The sequence below is a fragment of the Limanda limanda genome, chromosome 11 (genome assembly GCF_963576545.1).
Source record: "Limanda limanda chromosome 11, fLimLim1.1, whole genome shotgun sequence".
NCBI classification, from domain to species: Eukaryota; Metazoa; Chordata; class Actinopteri; order Pleuronectiformes; family Pleuronectidae; genus Limanda; species Limanda limanda.
The window spans coordinates 26572574-26595526 of NC_083646.1; the positions used below are offsets into that span (position 1 = coordinate 26572574).

The 22953-nt window shown below is 40.7% G+C and overlaps 1 protein-coding gene across 1 annotated transcript in view; it reads right to left on the reverse strand.

Annotated features, from left to right (window-relative positions):
* LOC133014610 (furin-like protease kpc-1) overlaps positions 1–22953 on the reverse strand; it is a 161983-nt gene continuing 139030 nt past the window's right edge. The window contains 4 exon segments of the mRNA XM_061081874.1: positions 1–225; positions 4454–4623; positions 10925–11048; positions 21352–21537. Of these exon segments, the coding sequence (XP_060937857.1) occupies positions 1–225; positions 4454–4623; positions 10925–11048; positions 21352–21537 (705 nt within the window).

Below are 22953 nucleotides of genomic sequence, written 5' to 3' on the forward strand. Positions count from 1 at the left end.
CTATTCCCTCGTCCCTTCCTCTGCCTCTCCGCTCACAGCTCCTCCACCCCCCGGATCTGAAGAGTCTGACGGCTGCACCTCCACCATGACAGCATCCTGCAGTCTCTGCAGTGGTAAGGGTCTGATCTCTCCTTTCACATCAGCTGGAATGGTCTCAGTCTCTTGAAATGTCTTCACAGCAGCAGCAGGTCTCGTGGAGGACTTCCGTAGATTCGTCTGATGTAACTGTTGGAAATGAAGTGGGTGATGAGAGAATGACACAAGAAAACTTGATCTAGGGTTACATATAGCAATTATATTAAAGATCAGATAATCTACATGATATTTTCACCAATACTGTTTAATTGAAAATTCTAAATTTTTTCAGAATGGCTCTTTTTCTAAAGCACAGAAAGGACATTTTCATACAGCCAGAGATACTTAATTAACTATCAGGCTACATAAAAAAGAGAGAAATGCTCACATGTAGAAGCTGGAACTAAGGTTCAATATGGAAAGTAAAACCATAAAAGAAAGAAAAATAGAATAATGCAAAGAATGTATCTATAATCCCCCAAATCACTCTCAAATATTTTTCTGTTGAACAACTTTACTGTCAGTTGTTTTAGATGGAAAATAAAGAGCACAGGTATTTTGGTTCCAAATGGAATCTTACTCGTAAAATCTCTTTCACTCTCTCTTTCACTCTACCAAACAGTAAACAGTCACTGTCAATTGTCAATCATGCAATAAAATACCTCAAACGGTAACAGAAGTCTTTAAAATACATGTTGATTCCATCCACGTGTTCTAGAAATTTGGTTTCATTTGCATTTGGTTGGAAACTTGACTAAAGTAGGTTTATCCATCTGATGATGTAGTTCAATGCTATTTGGCGCCTTGTTAACACTCAAAGGTTCCAGGGATCTTCCACATCTGGGTGATGAAACACATATTTGTGTTAAAGACGAATAAAAGGTGAAAAAGTGAAGAATCACACATATTTCCTGTTTCTGAGGTTAATACCCTGGATGACAGAACGTAATTGAGGAGTCATGTACTGACGGAAGGTTTGAAATTATTGAATAACTAAATAATCGATTAATCGGTTAATTATTTTCTCCTATTTTTCCCATACAATGACAACATAAACTGTAAAAGTATCCATCAACTTTCTGAAAGTCATAGGTCATGTCATGAGGGTTTCTGTCTCCATCCCCAAATCTGATGACATCAACATTTTTTACTGTACTCCCCATGAGATAAATCTGTGAAGTAGCCCTTTAGTCTGACTGTAAAAAGCCATGATTTCATTTATAGTTGTTGTGGTACATTGTTCATGCTTGTTAAGACTCCTTGAGGTCCTCCATCTGTTGTATTTCACACCAGCACCACTTGCAGCAGGGGCTGTGACTCCTTTGACATCATTTTCCTCCTCCTTATGGATGTCATGGATTAAAAGAGGAGAGAAACAGGACATGAACAGTTCAAAGACACTGACTCAACTCTGTTTTGTCAGGGAACAAGACGGGGACAAACTGCTTAATTTGAAATCAACCAAAAACTGTCTCTGTCCACAGGAGTGACATTTAGACACCAGTTACGATTTGATCTGGGCTCAAGTTTGCAGCAAGCTTTAACGTCCCAGAGCTGCAAGGAATCCTGAGCCGTTAGCTTGCAGCAGAGGTTTCAGTGATACAGTATTTACCAGGCACGAGGAAGTGAGGGCGCTGCAACAGACGGCAGCATACACAACGCTTTCAATTATTTCTCACAGCATTCATGAAAATAGAAGCACAGCGGGGAGTACGCTATGAACGACAAAACTATAAAAAGACATGGAATGAAAAGAGAACTCCAGCGCCAAAATAAACGGCAACGTATGCCGTTGCTGGTAAAGAGCCGAGAACGGTACAAGTAAGACAGAGAGAGCAGCAAAGGAGCAACAAATCTGAGCAGAAATATAGAGTGAGGTTGAAATTGAGTTGAGACAGAAGTTTGCTGCTGAACTTGATAACAGGTCTCAGGCACAAACAACTGATAAACACAGCAGTGGTCCAGGCCTGTCCGACAGGAAGTGCACCACTTTTCTCAGGAGGTAAACACCTGTTTGATTTGAAGCATTAATTCATTTAGTGAGGACTGTTGGCACCTCTAGAAATCAAATAAATGTCAAATTAATATTCTATTCTTAAATATTAGCCCCCTAAATGTGCGATTTCATCAAGATCCACTAATTATTCCCTTAGGAAAACTGGGAAAATAAACAACTGCTAAAGAAAGTGAATAGAAAATCCTGGATCTGCCCCCTAATCTGGATGTAATGGGTTCTTCGCGGACCTATACTGTATCCTTCACCTAGTTTCCTCGAAATTGAAAACAAACCAACAAAACAAACAGACACGGATGAAAACATAATGTCCTTGGCGAAGGTAATAATAGAATATATTCCATCATTAATCCCTGACTGTCACACTACTTTGACCACCTGCAAGCTATCCTCATTATATTGATGAAATAAGTCACATTTCTGGCTTCCCCAAATACCACGACTGACAGGGCTGAATTTGTTGGCTTTTATGTGAAGTTCTTTGTTTTTCTTCTTGTATAAAATCGATATATTATATAGCAAATGAGGCGCGCTGATACAATGTTCAAATCTTGTGGATGCGGCCCTCACGAACACATGACATTCATCTGGCTGAAACAAGCCATTTACCAGCAGCGTAGAGAGTTAACAAGATCTGACTTGGAACTGAACTCTCTTACAAGGAAACTTCAGAGAATATGAACATGTTAAGTGAGTCTCAAAGATGGTTGGGGGTCTTATTTTCTGGATTGTAGTTTTGGCATTCATTTCTATTAGTCATATTAAGATAAACCTGTATGATTGCTCGTGTTTCTAAGCAATGTGACTGTATTGTCAATAGTCAGGAATTAACTTCACACGAATGAGGAACAAAATAACACACATGTGGAAATAACCTGGAAATATCCTTCAGACAGTGGAATGCACCCACCCGACAGTGTATCCTCTCTGCCCTCTAACTCATCAACAGAAACAGATGATAACCAGCATTTCCTGGAGCTGATCTCTTTCTCCTCCCTCAGATGAGAAGCAGTTAGAGAGGGAGAGAGCGAGAGAGGGGGAGAGAGAGGCTCACAGACAGAGATGTTTGTTTCCCAGCCCTTCCACCGTCTCCGTGGGACGACCCTCCCCATCCACCCACCAACCAACCCCCCAACCTAATGGATCAAACAAAGGACATCATTTGTAGGCCAAGTCTTTTCTGAGCGTCTCTCTCCTCAGCTCTGCATACCAATCCAATACAGCCCAAGGAAAAAAAGCCACGCTGTGGTACGTGTGTGTGTGTTTGTGTGTGCGTGTGTGTGTGTGTGTGTGTGTGTGTGTGTGTGTGTGTGTGTGTGTGTGTGTGTGTGTGTGTCTGGGCCGGGGGTTGGAAGGTCTGTTTGCCTCTCCGCCAAGCATCGATTTATCCTTTTCTCCAATTTATTTCTCCTCCTAGCCTCTACGATCCATTCAGATCTGCCTCTAGGGGAGTAACTCGGGGTAAAGACGTTGTCAGGCCTCGTCGTTGCCTCCTAACACCGGCTCAAAACTCATCTACAGGCCCAGGGACCATGTACCCCTGCAAGGGCATGTGTCGGCCAGTAACATGCACACAAACAGGGCTGACGTCAGGTATTCGGTCAGAGCTGTAGTTGGCCTGATAATGCAGCAATAAGGACACAGACACAAAGCTTCAATGATTTTGAGAGAATAATCCGGACACTGAAGGGGAATTATATAAGTTTCCGTTCAAACATTGAGATGGAAGATGATTAAGTCGACCACAAGGTGCTCTCTTAATTTAAAACAGAGTCATTCCCTCGCCTTTTTTTCTCCAATAACAACAGTTGGGGAATCGTGGCTTATATTTAATTGTGCCTTATATTCAGGCGAAGATTCAGTGTACGAGCAGATATGATCAGAATAACAATATCTCAAGTCTTGGTTCAACTGTCTGATCCCTATCGCTGTCTGTATGATTCTGACATTTTCAGATGTTATTACTCAGACTCAAGGATTTGTATCCTAAAGCCTTGATGGTGACGACGGTGTTCAACAGAAGTGCTGCATCTGCACAAATCCCTCTTTCGTACCCCTATGCACACGCAAAGGCTATCTCTCTCACACACACACACACACACACACACACACACACACACACACACACACACACACACACACGCACACACACACAAATGGCAAAGATCTGTGAGCCATTCTTCAGTGTCACAGTGAGCGACGCCTGGCACATCCTTACACCTGAAGTTGATCAATGCAGATATGTCCAGAGGGAAATTGAAATCCATAGGAAATTAGGTGGTGCCAGTGATTTATTGGAATAGTAAATCACAGTGTGTGCGATGTGTGAAACGTGCCTTTCCAGCTCTGTGTACAGTACTGTACCTTGGGTCTGGCGGGTACGTTGATATCAGCAGCCTGCACCTTTCTGTCTCTCTCCATTTGGTAGATCCACTGAATGAGCCACAGAGGCGGGTAAAGGTCCCCCTGGTACACCCCCCTGTGAGGGACGAGGTGGCGTGACCCCATGGACACAATGCTCTGCGGGGGTCCTTCTGATGTTAAAAGAGAGAGATAGAGAGAGAAAGCTTAGATTAAGTGTTTGCTGAATTGTTTTGATCCAAGTAACAGGTCTTTGCAAGTATTTCAAATGTTGCAAAGGATAAAAATAAACAATAGATCTATGAATGCATCAAGTGGGATAATGTAAGAGTTGAATATATAACGACAATGGGACAAAAACAGGAACAGGTTTTCAGGGTCTCTTTGGCAGACTTGAAATCCTTGAACGTGTCAGTATTTGTGAAGTTTATTTTTGTCTATTTTGTGCAATATTTAAAGTAACTATCATAAAATGTTATTCTGTTTCATTTACATAATTTATTAAAAGCATTTTTCATTGATAGCCTTTAACTGTATTTTCATTCAGTATTTAATTATCCATGTAATGTTTTTATTGGTTGTGGTAGATTCTGCCATTCCCACACAGGACTGCAATTGCCTATACCCACATGAGGGCTGAGCTGTGTGAAGCAGAGACAGATGAGACACATGTGAATGGTTGAGTTGCAGGGATTTTGTGTGTTTCAGGACAGTTGCGTTTCTTTAACAAAGCTGTTTTACAAGCAAACAAAACCACCCTTACAACTTTAATGATCAATCATTAAACCATCAATCATGTACTGCATTGTTTCTTTTGCTAAATGAAATAAATAGAAACATTCTGCAGTGCTATAAAACGTTTTATCTTTCAATATTATTTATATATTTTTGAACAAATAAAGCTGCTTGAAACTGTGCATGCAGCTGTTGACTCTTTGTGTTCACACACTGTTCTGACAATGAATCACACAACTAATGTTTCACCATCAAAGTTTATAACCTAAACTTGCTCCTTTCTTAGCAGCAGCTCAGAAATGTCCTCCTTTAGAGGGGTTCCCTAGACTTCCTATGCTTGTGAATGAAATCTGATCCTTTTAAGTGTGGAAATATAAGACACACACACTTACAGTAGGAGAGGAAAATCCAAAATACATATCCGACATTGAGTAGTGTGAGTCTCCTAGAGGAGCTGGCAGTCATGTGTGAATGTTCAAATAAATCCTGGAGGCTTTCCTTGAGAGTAAAACAGAGATAGTGTGTAGTGTGAACCCCAGCTAAAGAATCATAGTCCCACTCCAACATCCCTTCCCTTGCTGTTGTTTTTTTTCTCCCTTTTCCAGGTACACTGCTTGTGCTCGAGCTTGTTTTTGTCCCTCTTTAATTGCTTTTTTTTTGCAGAGAAGAAGAAAAGACAACAACACGGTGGTGTGGGCTGCAGCTAATGGAGAGGCTGTAATTGTGAATGGAGGCATTCAACTGGAGACATCATCGCTGAATTGCGCTGCACAATACCCAGCGCCAGGCTGCTCAGATCACCAACCAGTCACCAAACACACAACACACACTGACACACACACGCGTACACACACTGAACCCTCAGATCACTGGTGCTGAGAGGAGGAACGTAATCACACCTCCGCAGAGAGCAATACGCCGAGGAAGGGAGGAGAGAAGGAGGAGAGGAGCTGGGGGGGAGGAGAGGAAGAAGAGAGGAGAAATTATACAAGAAGGGAGGAGGAGGAGATGGGATGGTTAAATTGATGTTTCCTACCATTTGATTTGGGCCATAGAGCCCAGGAGGCAGATCAGTGATACACACACACACACACACACACACACACACACACAAAAACACACAAACACAGACACACGCGCACATGCACACGCACACACACACACACAACCATGCATGCACATAAGCACCAATATTCACATTTTGACAGGCAGGTAGACACATACAGACATGAACTGTTTAGCAGTAGGGCTACGTCCAAACCTCAAGTCCAGGGAGTTCTCACACGCCATCTTGGTTACATGAGAACCGTGTATGACATCATCTACTTTGCTACAGCAAGACTCTGAACATTGTACCTATACACTTGTAGTGCATTTACAATAAGAACAATAGTAATTACAACAATAATAATTTGTATTCTCATTATTGGGGATCATTTAAGTTTTTCCGATTCTGAAATAGACAAAGAGATTTAAAACTATACGTCCCTGTAAACACTGGGTATAACTTGTCAGAGCTCAGAGAAGCATCTCTCAAACCCCACGCTTTCCTGAACCTGCTGAAACAGTAAAGCCCACACACATATTCCTCAGCCAAACAAACACCATTGAGCCAAAACACACAGAGGGCCAGCAAAAACATCACACACACACACACACACACACATACACACACACACCCACTACAAAGCCTATGTGATGGTATATAAAAAAAACTCTCATCTCAGTGAGGCGAGACGAGGCACCTGTCAGCGCTGCAGCTCCTGCTACAAAGAAACATCAGGAAACAACAACTCAATTAAACACTCCATCCCTGTTCAATTACTGCCACATAATCACAGCAATTTACCTTCGCTTCCCGCACAGCCACCAAATAAACACACATGGGTAGCGCACACATACAGAGGTGGAGGGACGCGCACAAACACACGGATGAAGCTGGATCACAAAAGACACCCGGGTTGGTTGGAGCTGCTGCAGCTTCATCCTACACATGGGGAGTGTAAGGCTCGCCACGTGGTGTCTTCAGGGGGGGGGACTGGCACAAAGCAAACATCAAGGATGTAGGCAGAGAACAAATTAATTGCATTGTTGGTTTTACTTTTTCTCCACATGTAATTAAATTTACAAACATGTCTTTAACAATTTCACCAGCATCATAACTTTTGGTGCAGCAAATGTGCGGACTGGTATATAAATAGGGACATGTTCGAATTATAAATACATAAAACTGGAATCATGAGTCTGTCAATTAAAAATTAAAGCAAGTTAAAGGGCTTTTGTGAAATTTCACCACTTCTTTATGAGTAATGAGATAGTCGGTGGCATAATCATCCATCAGTTACCAATATACATTTTCTATATGTAATCCATATATTCCGCAGGTGTTGAGTGTTACAGAAGTGGGAAAGGATTCAATAATTATTTTCTAACAATCCCTGATTTCTCTGCGTTGTGTAAATAATATTTGTGCTTCCTGCCCAGAAATCTGTTTAATTTAGTTTCAGTTAAAACAGCAGATATACAGTTCATTTATTTAGCCAGAGTAAATGCAGTCTAACACAACAGCCCTGCAATAAATCCTGTTCTTTATAAAGGTTTATGTGTGTTCAGTTGTTGTTCAAGTGTTGATTTAACTTCATGGTCACTTTGGAGACTGTAGTTTGCAGGGCATGAAGGTAGGATTTATTTCAGGGTGTTTCATTAAACTGCTTTAGTTTGGGCTAAGTGTACCTTATATAAATGGCAATGGTATCTCTGTTCTACTCCAATGATTGGAGTAGGTGCAGAGGATTTAACAGAGGACACAGGGGTCACAGAAAATCAGTAGACGTTATTTGCTCGGTAATTTCTACTCCCACTGGGATGTGTGTGGTCTATAATAATTATCAGGTAGACGTGGAAAGGGACAGAAATCATTAAAATCTCTCCAGTAAAAAGTGGTGAGTTTCTAATAAAAGTAAACAGACACAGTGATCTTCCCCTAAATTCTGACATTCACTAGCTCCCTGCTAAATGATAAACTCTGACCAGGCATTTACAGTTATGACGCTAAATAATAAGTTCTCTTAAAGGACATGGTACAAAACCGAAAATGCACCCTGAGACATTTCTGCATGCTATACCAATGTATACTTATATTCTGTGGATGTTTTCATGCTTTGTGCTTAACCCCTTTTGCAACTGAGAGAAATTCTAATGCTTCTGACACTTTAGACACTTTACAACATTGTGTTTGGCTCTTCCTGTTTCAACGTGACAAAGCCTCTGTGCACAAAGTCAGATTCATGAAGAAACGTTTTTTCTCAGTTTGGGGAGGATGCACTAGTGGTGGATGTAAGATTTTTTAAAATTTTTTTAAAATTTATAATCAGTTGATGTTATCAGTGATCAGTTATTAGCGACCGCCAGCAGATGTTAAGGTCAAATCGTCAGTGGTGCACTTTAGCGTCATCAAGTGTTTTTGCCTTGTTATCAATGAAACAGGCCGAACTTGGCTGGCTCCTGGCTCGTATGGCAGTACTGTGAAAGCCATGTGGGCTGCTTGGTGTATCAAAACTTTTTGGATAGAAAAGCATCTTTAACATGCAATTTGTAATTATACTGTGTTGTTTGAACTCCTTATTGCAACCAAAATGTATGTTGTTTCGAGCCACACTGAGTCTGGTTCTAGAGGTTTCTGCCAGTTCATAAGGGAGTTTTCTATCCACAGTCCCCAAAGTGCTGCTCATTGTGGGTCCTATTGGAATTCTGTATACATTTTAAGGTCCTGACCTTAATATGTTATGATTTTGCGCTTAAAATTTAACTGAATTACAATTTATTGTAGTTCATAATCCTTTTTTTGCCATGGATTTTTGTGAAGCACTTTGTAACCTGTTTAGATAAGCTATTATTATCATTATTATTATTATTACTATCAGACATCATTACCTCTATGCTTTATTAAACTAAACCCTGTCCCATTTAAAAATGGACGACGTGCCGCCACTTCCGCCCACTATCCAGAAATGAAATTAAAATATCTTGAATATACATGCTGCCATCTTGCACATTAGGAGCCATAGTCTAATGCAGTAGTGACCATGGAATAGAACTACAATGTGAGATCTCATCGTTACATGCACTCAACCAATCAGGAGTCAGTTTCAGCTTTTGTAAAAATGTATTTGACCCATCTACTAACATTGAAGAGGTTGAATTTATGATCTGTGGAAAAGAGAGGCTTTGGCTTCCTTTTTGGAGAGCAGTCGTGTCATCCCATTTTACAACTCTGGAAGCAGAGGCTAAACAGCTAGCTTAGCGCTGTCAGAATGTATAAAATCAGCATAGTGGCACCTCTTAAGCTCAACAAGTATCATGTATTTCGTTTGCTGAACAAAAACAATTTCCTCGTAATTCCACTTTGTTTGCTAAACTAAGCTAATCAGCAACCCAATTAGCTTACAGACATGAGGATGGTATTTTTTCTAATAAGGTATTGTAAAATGTATTTCCCAAACTTTCATCAGAGAGTTACCTTAATGATTTGACTGGAAATAACAATCAGCATGTAAAGACTCTAGGTGAAGTTCAGGAGCAGCAACACTGGAAGAACCTGTGTGTGTGTGTGTTTGTCTGTGTGTGTGTGTGTGTGTGTGTGTGTGTGTGTGTGTGTGTGCGTGTAGACAGCAGATTGACTAACAGCTTGAACTTGGGTTAGATCCAGGAGCATAGAGAGGGGATACATGGATGGATGGAGAGAAGGAGAGGAGGAGGGGGAGAGCCATTGATTTCTCAACAGAGAGATCAGCATCTTGACAGAAAGAGACGAGAGAGCAACAGAGCAAGACACACACACACACACACACATGCGCACGAAAAGGGAGAGAAGGTCCCACTGTGGCCCTACAGGTTGAATTCCACAACTTCTCCATCTCTTTCCAGGGTTTCCGCACTGAGCTGGATATGCTTATTGCCCTAAAGATTGTGCTTCCCTCCATGTGTTCTGGTTTTTGTTGAAATTTGAATTTTTAATTGAAATGCAGGTGAGGGGGGGGATACAGTTTTAAGTAAAAAAATAAATAAAAAATCCAATCAGTCAGATTCCCTTACTTTAACTTCTAATTTATTAAGTTCCCTTATCTGTCTTGGCTATCTTTCAAAAGGCCATGAAATTCCAGGACCTCCATAACCACTATGAACTCCTGTTGACAGAGAGCAACAGGAAAGTCTGGTTCAGTGTCTCTCTCCCAGCATGCCTCGGTGATTCTAACAAACCCCAAACCCCCGACAGGGACAGGGAGGACGGTGCTGTGGCTTCGTGCCGGTGCGGCTAACGAGGTGTGTGCACCGGGGGAGCTGACACACACTGTGGGGGTGGGATTGGGGAGGGGCAGCCAGGGGTCACGTTGTAATTACACATCACAGTCCCTGTGGTCAGCGGCTCGACTGACTTCCTCTACACTGCCCAGGCCAAGGAAGCAGAGATGGCAGGTGGGAGGCAGGTGGCCATGGGAGAGGAGGGTAAGGTCAGTTTGGCTTCTTGCTTCCACTTTTCACAGAAAAATATGGGATTGATGAAATTAAAATGTTCATACCCACACACAAAATTTGCTGTTCTTTTCAATTCATTCATGAATTTGTACATCAGTTTACTTGGCTTTCAGTGGATGCTGTAATCAAACCTTTTACAGTAGCCGTGCCTCCGCTTACTTAAGTTTGCATGAGTTCAAGGTTCAGCAAGTGGTTGACACTTACCGTGCGTGGTCTGGTGTGGGTGGTAGGTGCCATAGAGGATGAGTGTAACAGCGAGCACGGCTCCGGCTGCCTCCTCTTCAGTCAGCCTCGCACACCCCCGCACAGTGCCTTTGTGGTCAGTCACCTAGAAACAAACACATTAGCAAGTGCATCATGAAATGATTCATGTGGAAAACTTCCAAAAGTTAATATTATACATTTACAGAAGAGATAGAGGAATCACTGATGACTGAAGTTCAAATTATTCAACTTTGTTCACAAAACTATTCTATTAAACTCCGATCCAACTTTTATCAACTCAAGAAAAAAAAGCCAATCCTGTCTCTTAGAAGAGCTGTTCTTCACTTGTAAATAGTAGAGGAAACGCAGGTGATGGCTTGTACGCCCACATCTGGACTTCTGGCACTTGCTTAAAAATTAAAAGGAATAATTCAGCACAAGTCATTCTAATTAAATTAATATTTGTATCTTTTCATTCAATTTGATAATATTGAACCCATCCATACATGCCTAGAGGAGTTCAGTGGCATGGTGGTACCTCTAAGAGTTTGTGTCTCAGTAAGTGCATCTAACAGGAACTGTAATATGTCTTTTTATTCATCCTCATATGGACACATTCCTTTCTGATTAGAGGTCATTGTGGGAAGCTCTTTATGTACAGAACTGATGACTGAGATAATTTTCAAATGGCTTTTAATAAGGATATGGTCATGTAGTCACCAATGAGCCGGTCCTGCAAAATAACTACTATATATTTTGTCACTGTTTGAAGCTTGTTATTCAGTTTTGCAAATCTTGTGTTGTGCATTGATCCATTGGTAAATACACTGGCAGCAACCTCAGTTCTCTTTAGCTTCACGTTCTACAGGTGTGCACACTGAGATGCTCTGCACTAGTATTTGTCAGAGAACACATCATAGAAGTTATGGATGAAACAAAAACAAGATGCTGAATCAGTTTTCTTGCCTTTAGGTTGATATCCTGTAGTGTAATCTTGGCAGTTATCGAAGGGACGTGGACTTGAGTCCCATGACATGTGAGTCAGGCTTGAGTCCAGAATCAAATGGCTTTTCACTGAGGGTGACTGAAATCTTATAGTTGTTCTTAGTGAAGGGGTCAGGAGGACATTCTGCACACTTACACATTTAGGGGAATTCATTATAAATACAACTGCCAATTTTGACAATCAATTCACACTCAATAATGCATAATGACAAAGTGAAAATATATTTTAAGAGTTATTATCAAATGTATTAAACAATCTGTCTTTGAATCTGAAGGATCAGAAATTACCTATTTGGGTCTTTAGTCTGGGTAAGTGTATAAGTGTATAAGTTTCGCACACCTGAAGTTGGGCAGTTTATCAAATATTTCTTAGCAGATCCTCTTGACCACAGTCAGGTTGGATGTGAAGCACCTGTGATCTAGCTTCTATGGGTCTCTTAGGCTGTGTCACTCATGGACAGTCAGCAATTTGTCCAATATCCACATCAGCATCATCTTGGCTGTTTGCTTTGGGTCATTGTTTTCCTGAGAGGTCAACTCTGGTCCCAGTGGTCGAGTACAGTCTGGAGCAGATACATCCCCCTCCTGATTATGACCTGTCCCTCCAGCATGATACTGCCACCACCATGATTCCTTGCAAGAATGGTCAGGTGATGAGCAGTCTCAGCTTTTTGCCAAGTGGAGGGCTTGGACTTCTTCCCAAGAGGTTCATTTTTTGGGCAATCTTCCTTCATGCTCTCAGCATCCTTTAAATGCTGTTTTTTAAACTATGAGTGGGCTCCATTTGTCTTTGTATCAGGTGATTTCCATCAAGCAACTCTTCTATAAAAGCAGTGGCTGCCTGAAGTTCTTTGGCTGTTGGCTTCTTGATCACCAACCTGACAAAGGCCCTTGTTGCCCAGTTTCTCTGTTTGTCTGAATGGCCAACTCTACACAGAGTACCGGTGTTTATACATTTCTTCCATCTCACGATTATTGAAACCTCTATGCATCTAGAAACACTTGATTTTATACCTTTTCTCTGATCTATGCCTCAGTGCAATTTTTTCACAGAGGTCTGAGAGTTTCATGAACTTCACGGTTTGGTTTAAGCCCTCACATGCAGTGTGAACTCTGGGACCCTATGTTTACAGGTCTGTGCTTTTAGAAACGATGTCCAATCAGTTCAATTTACCACATGTATGCTCCAGTTAAGCTCAAGGTCCATCTCAATGATAATTTAATCAAAGAGAAAGTATCTGACCACAATCTGGAGTACCACAGCAAAAGGTCGGAGCATTTTTGTTGACTGGAAATTTCAGCTTTTGATTTTTGAAAGGTTTCAAATAAAAAGTCTAATCTAAGATTTACCTGCAAAACTATCAAATTTCTCCATTTAAAATTAAAACTTCAACACAATAAAGTTTACTTAAAGTGAAAGGGTCTGAGTGCCATGTATTCATGTGTGTGAGAGTGTTATGTGTGAGTTCTCTAAGCAGACCAGCGGCCAGGCATGGCAGCCCCCAGCTGAGCGCTGCATTGATTTGTTAGATAAACAAACAGCTGGATGCTACAGGTAGATCGATATGCCTCTCATGCACTCCAGCCTCCCAGCATGCCCTTCTACTGAGTCGACACGGCTCTGCCAGGAGCTGTGACCCCACTGTCGCTGGGAAACCTCATGAGTCAAGTGTTTTTCAGCTGCCTGATTGTTTTTATTTGAGCTGGAGTTAATTTTGAACATAAAGCGACTTAACACAAGAGCCATTGAAATCTATGAATAGTGTTTTTGAATTCCATTAGTTCACAATGCAACCCAAATATCATGTCATGTTTGGTGATGATATCAAACATATGTGCTCTTTATCGTTGTATAAATTGGCTACTAGTTGCCTATAACTGACCAGTAATTAAGGAGAAATATATCTCTTGTTATGGCATGATTCAAATAATGTTCCACTACAGTGGAATAAAACTGTGAGAACTACAATCAGAGAGAAAAAAATCAGGGCATAAAGAAAAGAGAAATTAAACTGACTTTTAGACAAAAGAGAGACAAAGAAAATGAAAGGATTAGCAGAAGCAGGGGAACAGAGGGGAAAGGATTTCAAAGCCAGAGAGAGAAACTACTGAGGAACAAAAAGAGAGAAGTGGGAGGATTAGTGATAAGGGAGAGATGGAAGGATATAGAAACAACTGAGTGTCAGGGAAAGGAAAGTGAGAACCAGTGATACAGGAGGAGCCCGAGAAGAGAAAGGAGTTCAGAGAGAGGTGGTAATATAGAGGCGGGTCGGGAAAGAGGAAAAGTATGATAGATGAAGTGAGATGAAAATAGGGAAAACATCTTAGAGCAGAAGGCACTATTGTAACTTTCAAATCCTGTAGAAACATAACCAACAACTAAATCTGCCTAAATTAAAGGTAGATAATTTATTTCAAAGGTATTTTTGTTAAATCTCCTGAAATCCAGAAAACAATGAATAAATGGAAAAATCTAACAACAACATGAAAATATTTGTCAGCTGCCGTCTTTTAAAAATCAACTTTTGCTGTTTTCTCCAGCATCACCTACTGTGACTTTTAAGATTTTTCTCTTATGGCTCTTTTGATTTCCTCTCTTTAGATGAACAATACTAATTTACCAATTAAAAGATTACCACTTGCTACAAGGAGGAGGGGCGGCAGTCCCACATGTCAACGTGAAAGACAATATTTAGAAATCAATTTAAGAGATCTCACTGGGCTGAGAGCAAATTAGAGAAAAGATAATGAGTATTTGTGCTTGGATGGTGGTTGGTTTGATTTCTGGCACTGGCTGAGAATATATATATATATATATCGTATATTATAGCAAAAAAGCTAAATCTTCTTTTTAACTAGGTGGTAATCACCTGACAGTCCTGTTCATGGTATAACAATAAGTACTATTAACGATGTTCCAGTAAGCCATGACAGTGTGGGGATGAGTCAGCCCGAACAATAACCTGAAACCTGAAACTGAAGCAGTTAAATGGTATTTGATTGTCATTAAGTTTAATAATTACAGGTGGAGAAAAGACAGACACAACCTATCTATGTCGAAGTCTAAATAAATAAGCCTGTAGTACTTTAACGCCTTGGGACTGGGACTGGGCAACATCAGATTTAAAAACAGGTGAAACAGGAAGCAGCACAATACTGGAGTACATGATAAATAAACAGAGGCTTCCAAATAAAGCCCTGAAAAGAACCCGTGAGTGTTGGTTGTGTTGGAGCGGGAGCCGGTGTCAGATGGGAGGGGAGGAGGAGTCTTGCTGCGTCTACATATGTAAAGCAGCAGGGAAGCAGCAGTGTGTCAGACGGAGGCTCTGGCCCAACCTGAGCTCCTCGCTGCTCCCTCCAACACATCAATCACCCAAAACAGGGCCATCACAGCCGCACTACATGCTGGGAGATATGCACATGCAGGCACACACACAGAGTGCAGCCAGCTTAAATACAGACAACCGAACACACAGTTGTGCCCCTCCACACACACACACATACACAAGCACGCACGCAAGAACGCACGCACACACACACACACACACACACACACACACACACACACACACACACACACACACACAAACACACACACACACACACAAACACACACACACACACACACACACACACACACACACACACACAGTCCCTACAAATTCGTAGAGAAATTTGAGAAACAGTGCACACACAAATACAAACTCATACAGAAGAAGACATGGACACACTGCAAAATCACACATAGTAAATGACATATACAACCATCTACAGTGGTACACAATCACACACACAAACAAAGGCGTGTGCAAAAACAGAGTCACACTCTCTCTGCCTCCCAGCCACACACAAAGCGCACAGACAAACAGAAATAGGTATCCTGTGCCTACAGGGTGCCCTCGCCCCCGACCATCTGTGACGGGTGCCAACACACAGTGGGTGATATTTACATGGAGACCCACCCCACCTCCACACACACACACACACACACAAAGAAAAAAAAGAAAAGAAATACCCACAAAGGGCCGCTCGGATCGCTTGATCTCCCTAAACTCATTAAACATGCAGATATATGCAAATGTATGCACCTCTAGAAATCCACCTTGGGCCAGAGTGAGTGAGTATGTGTGTGTGTGTGTGTGTGCGTGTGCGTATGCGTATGCGTGTGTGTGTGTGTGTCTGTGTGTATGTATATGTTTGTGGGTGAGATTACACATTTGTGTGAATGTGCGAGTGAACTTGTTTCCACTGTTGCAGCTATGGAGGCTTTGACAGTGTGCCTGGCAAACTTGATGCTGTGTTTGAGTTTAGTAAAGTCTGGAGATGTTTATACACTTGTTTACTAGAGGTAAGCAACAGCGCATCGAATTATATTTCTACCTTGGAAATTAATACAACTTTATTCATAAATCAAAACTAATATCACCGCTTAAAATGAGGCAGAATGTTCAACATTCCTCATCTGTTTCTTAATTATTTGTAGTTGTCTTACTTTCCGTTTGTATTAAAAAAGAATCGGTGTATTGAGCTGTAACCACCTGCATTGACATCCACTTTAACAGCACTACAATAGTGTAAGTTTGTAGCTTGCTTATGGAATAAATGATCAAAAATGTTTAAAAAAATAGGAATTTGTCATTATTTATTCCTATCAATGTTATATTATCATATTTAAAAAGCATTCAGGGGTACATCTAGTATCTGTTGAGTCTTTCTTTGAGCGATTACCCTTGTTATACTTTAAGTTTTTAGAAAATCATCTGATACGTTTTCACTGATAACCTTATATGACACAGATATGGTATCTTCACACTTCAGCTGTTAAAGCTGATGTTGTGTGTTGATATTTAATATCTTCAAATATGACTATTCACATGTGAAATAAACTATAAAAAACCTGTTGTGTTTTTGCCATAGGGGTCATTGTTATGGGGGTGGACATTTAGAGACAGTGTTTATATAATTGTTCTTTTGTCGAATCAGATCAAAATATTTCAGAAGTAGTTTTCATCTTCCAAAGAAAACTCCAGTGATATTTTTTCTATTAGCCACATGCACAGCAGAAACTCCATAGTTCTGAAATTATCCGCTGGTTGTTGTGTTATCAGTTGATCACTGTGTGTGTTTGGTTTGTGTAATCTGTTGTGGAGACACGAGGCGAGGAATCGGAGTGACTCAAGACGAAGCACCATGGATGATGATGGTAAATATGTGATCTGTCAGTCATGACCAGGAAGGGTGTGTGTGTGTGTGTCTGTGTCCGCACGCGTGTGTGTATGTAAGTATGTGTGTGTGTGTATGTGTGTATGATTGTGTGCAACCACTGTGCTGCAGGCTAAATAGTGCCATTATATTCCAACAGCTGCAGTCATCTTGAGTCTCAAGTCCTCTGGGAATCAGAGATGTCTCTGCTCAAAGACCGCTGTCACCCTACTACACACAACACACAAACAAACAAACCTGCAAGAAAAAACACATAATCTCCCTGTGGGCAGTTCTGCATTGAGCCATGGAGAGTGGTTTAGAGAGGTGAGTGATGTGTACGTGTGTTTTTATATTTTAATTTATCTTTGTGCATTTGGCTGTTAGTGGTTGTGGAATTCTCTGAAAGTTGAGCATGTAGTAGAGCTACAGGCAGACACCATTTAAAATACTGTTTGCTACATAAAAACTAGAAGTACTGTACTGCAGTTGGATGCCTCCGCCAACCAGCGCAGTTTCTGTCTACATACATTTTGTCCAGATTCATTTGGTCAGCAAAACAGATTTTCATCACTGAAAATCGAATCAGTTCATCTTTGAGTCCAAATGACAGCGCACTGGTCATGCATGTCCCGCTGTACACAGGGAGAAGATTATTAACATCTGGTTGTTGAGTTTCTAAAAAATTATATGAAAAATTATATGAACAGCAATGGCAGTAAGACCAAAGAATGATATACTTGGATCAGTGTCAATCTGGAAAAAAGTAAGATTCGGAGAGTCAAGACTGATAAGTCATATCAAGCATACATAACATTCTGTTTTTTTATCCCAACGAGTGGTGCGGAATGAGAAGGTTTTTTACCTATTGCGCATCAGTCACATGGTTTTGTGTGTGTTTGAGAGAGAGAGAGAGAGAGAGAGAGAGAGAGAGAGAGAGAGAGAGAGAGAGAGAGAGAGAGAGAGAGAGAGAGTATTATACACTATGAAGCCATGCATCTTCTGCTCTTGCAAATATTTCAAAATAAAAAACTTTTTAAAACAAATGATTGAAATAAGTCAGGAGAAACACTGGAGAGTTATTTTGAAAACGGGTACAGGAAGCATTGCAAACGTTCACTTTTGTGACATATTCTACAGACAATAAGTATTTGTCTTCAGAAATATTCGACAGAGCATTTAAAATGTGGTGAAAGATCAAAGTTTATTCTGCTGAGAACAGCACTGCTTTCACGGCTGAACCACAGCAGCAGCCGGTACCAGGTCTAATCTGTTCAAATGGATGCGGAAATAAAAAGCAAGCCGTTCTGCTGGCTTACCGTGTCCAGTGTGCCACAGGCGACAGGGGTTCGAAAACTTGAGAGGGCCCTGTCTAAATTCACCCCTTGGCCCAACCCCTGTTTTTTTCATTTGGCTGTAAAGGGGTAGTGTTGTTCTGTGGAAACATGTTTACACACAATCATAAAGCCATCTAGGCCCTCAAACACCCCTTCAACTGCAGTGTATCTAGGACTAGAAAAATGAAAGGGTATTTCTAGCCCTCTCTCTTGTGGCGGAGAGGAATTGGGACAGGGCCTGAGACATCAAGTGTAAATGCAGCAGAGGTGATGTATTTTAAAACTAAAACTGGATCAAAATAGTATCTAATTTACTTTTAGCTGCTTATGATCTACTCTTAATTATTAACGTCATTGATATCATTCATGAAATTGATATTTATTAATTTATTATTTTTCTCTCTAACATTTCAATTAAATTTCTACAAAAGAGGCTCCAAAATCTCAAATTTACATTGGTCTGAGAAACTGTTTAACAAATGAAAATTCCTAATAACATTTTTGGATTAAGATTTTTCTCTTTTGCTTATTATTAAATTGAAGTTATAAGCGTTATATCCACCATTGATGCTGATATATAATTGTTCTCAGATCATGTCGGAGTGGTTTATACTGCAAAGTGCTGTGTGGAATTTCCATACTGTTCAATACTCAGAGCAATATTGTCTCTGATGAACAGTAGAAGCACTGAGCAGAGCCTATAGGCACCACAGATGGCGGTAGAGCGAGCACAGAGGAGAGCAGATAAGAGAAAGGAGAGAGAGAGTTTTCCCAGCCCTGCGGTCTCGTCCCCTTCACAGAGCTGGAAGGTCAGCCGAGCCTCGAGCCATAACACTCGCTCCCTTTTCACTTCAGTCCTGCTTTTATTCCACCAGCACCACAGCACTTTTTTTGACAATTGTCATCATAACGAATCAATATAGACTCTCCACAGACTTTCCTCCTCGTGCCCCCTCCTCCGCTGCCCTTGAGGTTTCAAACACTGATCCAGCAGATAGTCCAGTTAAAGTCTTTTCCCAGGTCCTCAATTTTATAGTTTACCCTTAACTCTCTCCCATCCCTCCTTCTGTCTTTTCTAATAGTCCTCTGTTTGTCCGTCTCTCTGCTCTTGTCCTCTGTTTCTGTCTATGCTATCTAAACACTTCAAGGTTTAATTGGCACGGCTGCTTGTCAGAGGCAATTTCCAAAAGGTAATTTGACAAATTATTGTACTTGTATCAGGGACTTAGCAGTCAATAATAAACCGTTAGTAGAAGTAAACTTTGAATGAGCCATGATATGTAATCTGTAATAAAAGAGATATTCAGTGTATTCAAAATCTGGGTTGTACTGGACATTATTTCAAGATGAAGCATGTTACCATCAACCATTGTAACACTTTGGCGCCCTGTATTTATGATTGTGTGTAAACATGTTTCTCTCTAATTTATGGTAAAGTTGACAACCAGTGTTGAACCAATCAGTGTGTACGTGTGTCTGCTGATTAGTGGCATGGTAAGGCATGCAGCACGTCAGTTGCGAGCGCTAATTCGTGTTGCAAGCATCACGGTGACTCGTCTTGGCCCTCCGATAATGAGCAGCACCGACGTTATGCGGCTCAGCGTCACGGTCTTTCCTCCCCATCTCATGCGACACACCGGGTCCTGGTAATTGGTCACAGAGGGGACAGTAAATCTGCACGAGGACGTGGGAGAGACAGAGAGAGAGAGAGAGAGAATATGTGTGTGTGTGTGTGTGTGTGTTTGCAGGAAGAGGTATGTGATAGAGGACAGGGGGTGGGTGTCTTTCATCTTCACAGCTTTTTCTCTATAAACCTCCAACTGTTTACAAGGACTGACGCCTATTTGCACACATACACACACACAAATACATACACAGAAAGAGCCCCCCCACCACCCCTACTGCAACCACCCACACGTATACAGTAAATGACCTCAGTGCGCTACTGTCTGTGAGTATGGATTCTAATCAGACGTCGGCAGTATTGTGTCTGTCAAACCCGGCCAAGGTTACTTAACCTTCCAGTCTTAATTTCCCTTCCATTTTAGCTGCTTCCTCCATATCAAACATCAGCACATTTATGAGAGAGGGAAAAAAAACAGGAAGGGAAGAGTGCGGGGAGGAAAATGAAGATTGCCATGCTTGGCTGAAGCTCAGAGATGAAAGTAGAGGATGATTCACATTGCTATGGCAAAATGAACTGAACCAAGCTGAGCTGAACTGTGCTGTGCTGGGCTATTTTTAAACTTCTATACACCACAGCTACGGGAGGAAGACAATGTGAAGCAGAGCAAATAATTTCTATATCATGTGAAATAGGGTTTCCATGCAGGAGGCTATGTGACAATTAGTAAATAACCTTTGCCAAGATTACTTGTATTGGTTGATTTTGTTTGCTAGCAGAGTTACACGGGACTTATAGTAATAACTCTTCTCTGTATACAAATTTGTATCAAGGCATTAGAGAAGCTAATAAAATCAACATTTTTGTAGGTCATCTTGAGGATATATACAGGTGAATGGATCACATGTTTTTAGTGCAATGTTTTTTTTTTCAGAGTATCCAAAAAGTGGAACAGAAAAATGCTTAATGCTAAAAGCATGCTAAAGTCAAACAATAGTAAAGAAAAATAGAAAACACAAAATTATCTTTACCACTGAACTCAATTCGAATAAAATGCTAATTATGACTATGTTACTATGCTAATGTTAAGCATGTGTAATTTTTACCACCTTCACCATTTAAGTTTAATATGTTAGCATTCTAAAATTTGCTCGTTAACACCAAGCACAAAATACAGTAGTGCGGCAGCTAGGTGTTGCTAATGGGTGTCGTTATATGAAAAAGCAAAGAAACAGATTGCAGCAGGTTGCTTCTCTCACCTGGAGGCTCCACGATCCTCGTGCCTGCTCCCCCCAGCAGTGCACAGTCATCAGGGTCCAGTTTGTCAGGCCGTCAGTGGAGGCGTCATTGGGTCGTGTGTCCAGCAGCAGTGAGACGGTGCCTCCTGGAGACTGCAGGCTTATGGAGAGGTCGCCGCGACACACTGCACTGATGCTCACTGTCACCTGGTTAGAGACAGGTGGACAGCAATTACCAAACTGTGGTTGTATGCCTCTGTCACCCAGACAAGTTACAGTCTAAATACATCTCTTTCCACTCATATGGAATTAGCATGACCTTTGACCTTTGACCACAGAAATATAATGAGTCAATCTTTGAGCCCAAGAGATAATTAATCAGAAGAAATTCCTTAAAGGCATAGTTGAGATATTATTTTCCAAATGCCAAAAAAGTATTTTGTGGGCCACATGACCTATGACCTTTGACCACCAAAATCTGATCTGTGATTGTAAATTAACATTTGTTCTTAATTTTAAAGGAGTCTCTCGAGGCATTCATACTGCCGTACTTAAGGTGAACTTTGGTCAATTTCTTATCAGTCCATCCTTGAGTCTTGAACCTTGTGTATGTTTGAGCCAAATGCAATGAAATTCTTTCTGGGTGTTCCTGATTTATCGCATTCAGAAAACAGTGAGATCACATGACTTTGAACTTTTGACCTTCTGTGAATGTTTGTATCAAATTTGAAGAAATTCTCTCAAGGCGTTCTTGAGATATCACGTTCACAAGAATGGCAAGGAGGTATAGTTGGCCAATCTGAAAACATAATGTATCCGGCCACTGGCTGCTGCCAGGGTGGAGGCATGAAAAGAGGGAGGTGTGAACAAGGAGACTGATGGAGGTCAAAGAAGGAAAACAAGAGGGAGGAGGTGGGTGCACAGGGACAGAGCAATATAAACCCTTTATCTTCCAGTGATGACGCATGTTTCCTCACAGAGTGTCAGTAGCACTGTTCATTGAAAGTATCAGAAAATATTAAATGAGGAACTGTCTTAATAAGGTGAAAAAAACACTTGACTTTAATAATTTCATCAATTAATCAATCAACATTTATTTGTATAGCCCATATTCACAAATCGGAATTTGTCTCATAGGGCTTATACAAGGTGTGACATCCTCTTTTCTTGACCCTCAACAAAGAAAAGCAAACAATAAAAACATGAGGGAAATAGAAAGAACTAGAAAAGTAAATATGTGCAACTAACAGAAACATCTTACCACAAAGTTTGAGAAGAAATGATTCTCTCAATTGTGTCCTAAAGGCTTGAAAGGCAATAACAACTTCACCTTCACATTCATTGAATTCCACAACACATCTCTGAACTTGAATAAGGTAAAAGGTAATAATTGTTCCATGCTGATTATGAGTGACTTCCTAATGATATATTATTTACAATATATATTGTGAAAAGGTTAATGATGGACATCAGTGAAAGTTTTTCTTTTTACAAAGTAGAAAAGATTAACTTTGTTTGTTAGAAGTCAAAGTCATTTTCAGACATATTTTTTAGAGATACCTGTATAATGGATATATGCAAAAAAAATATTAGACTTATACAAATGGTTTAAAGTGTTTCCCC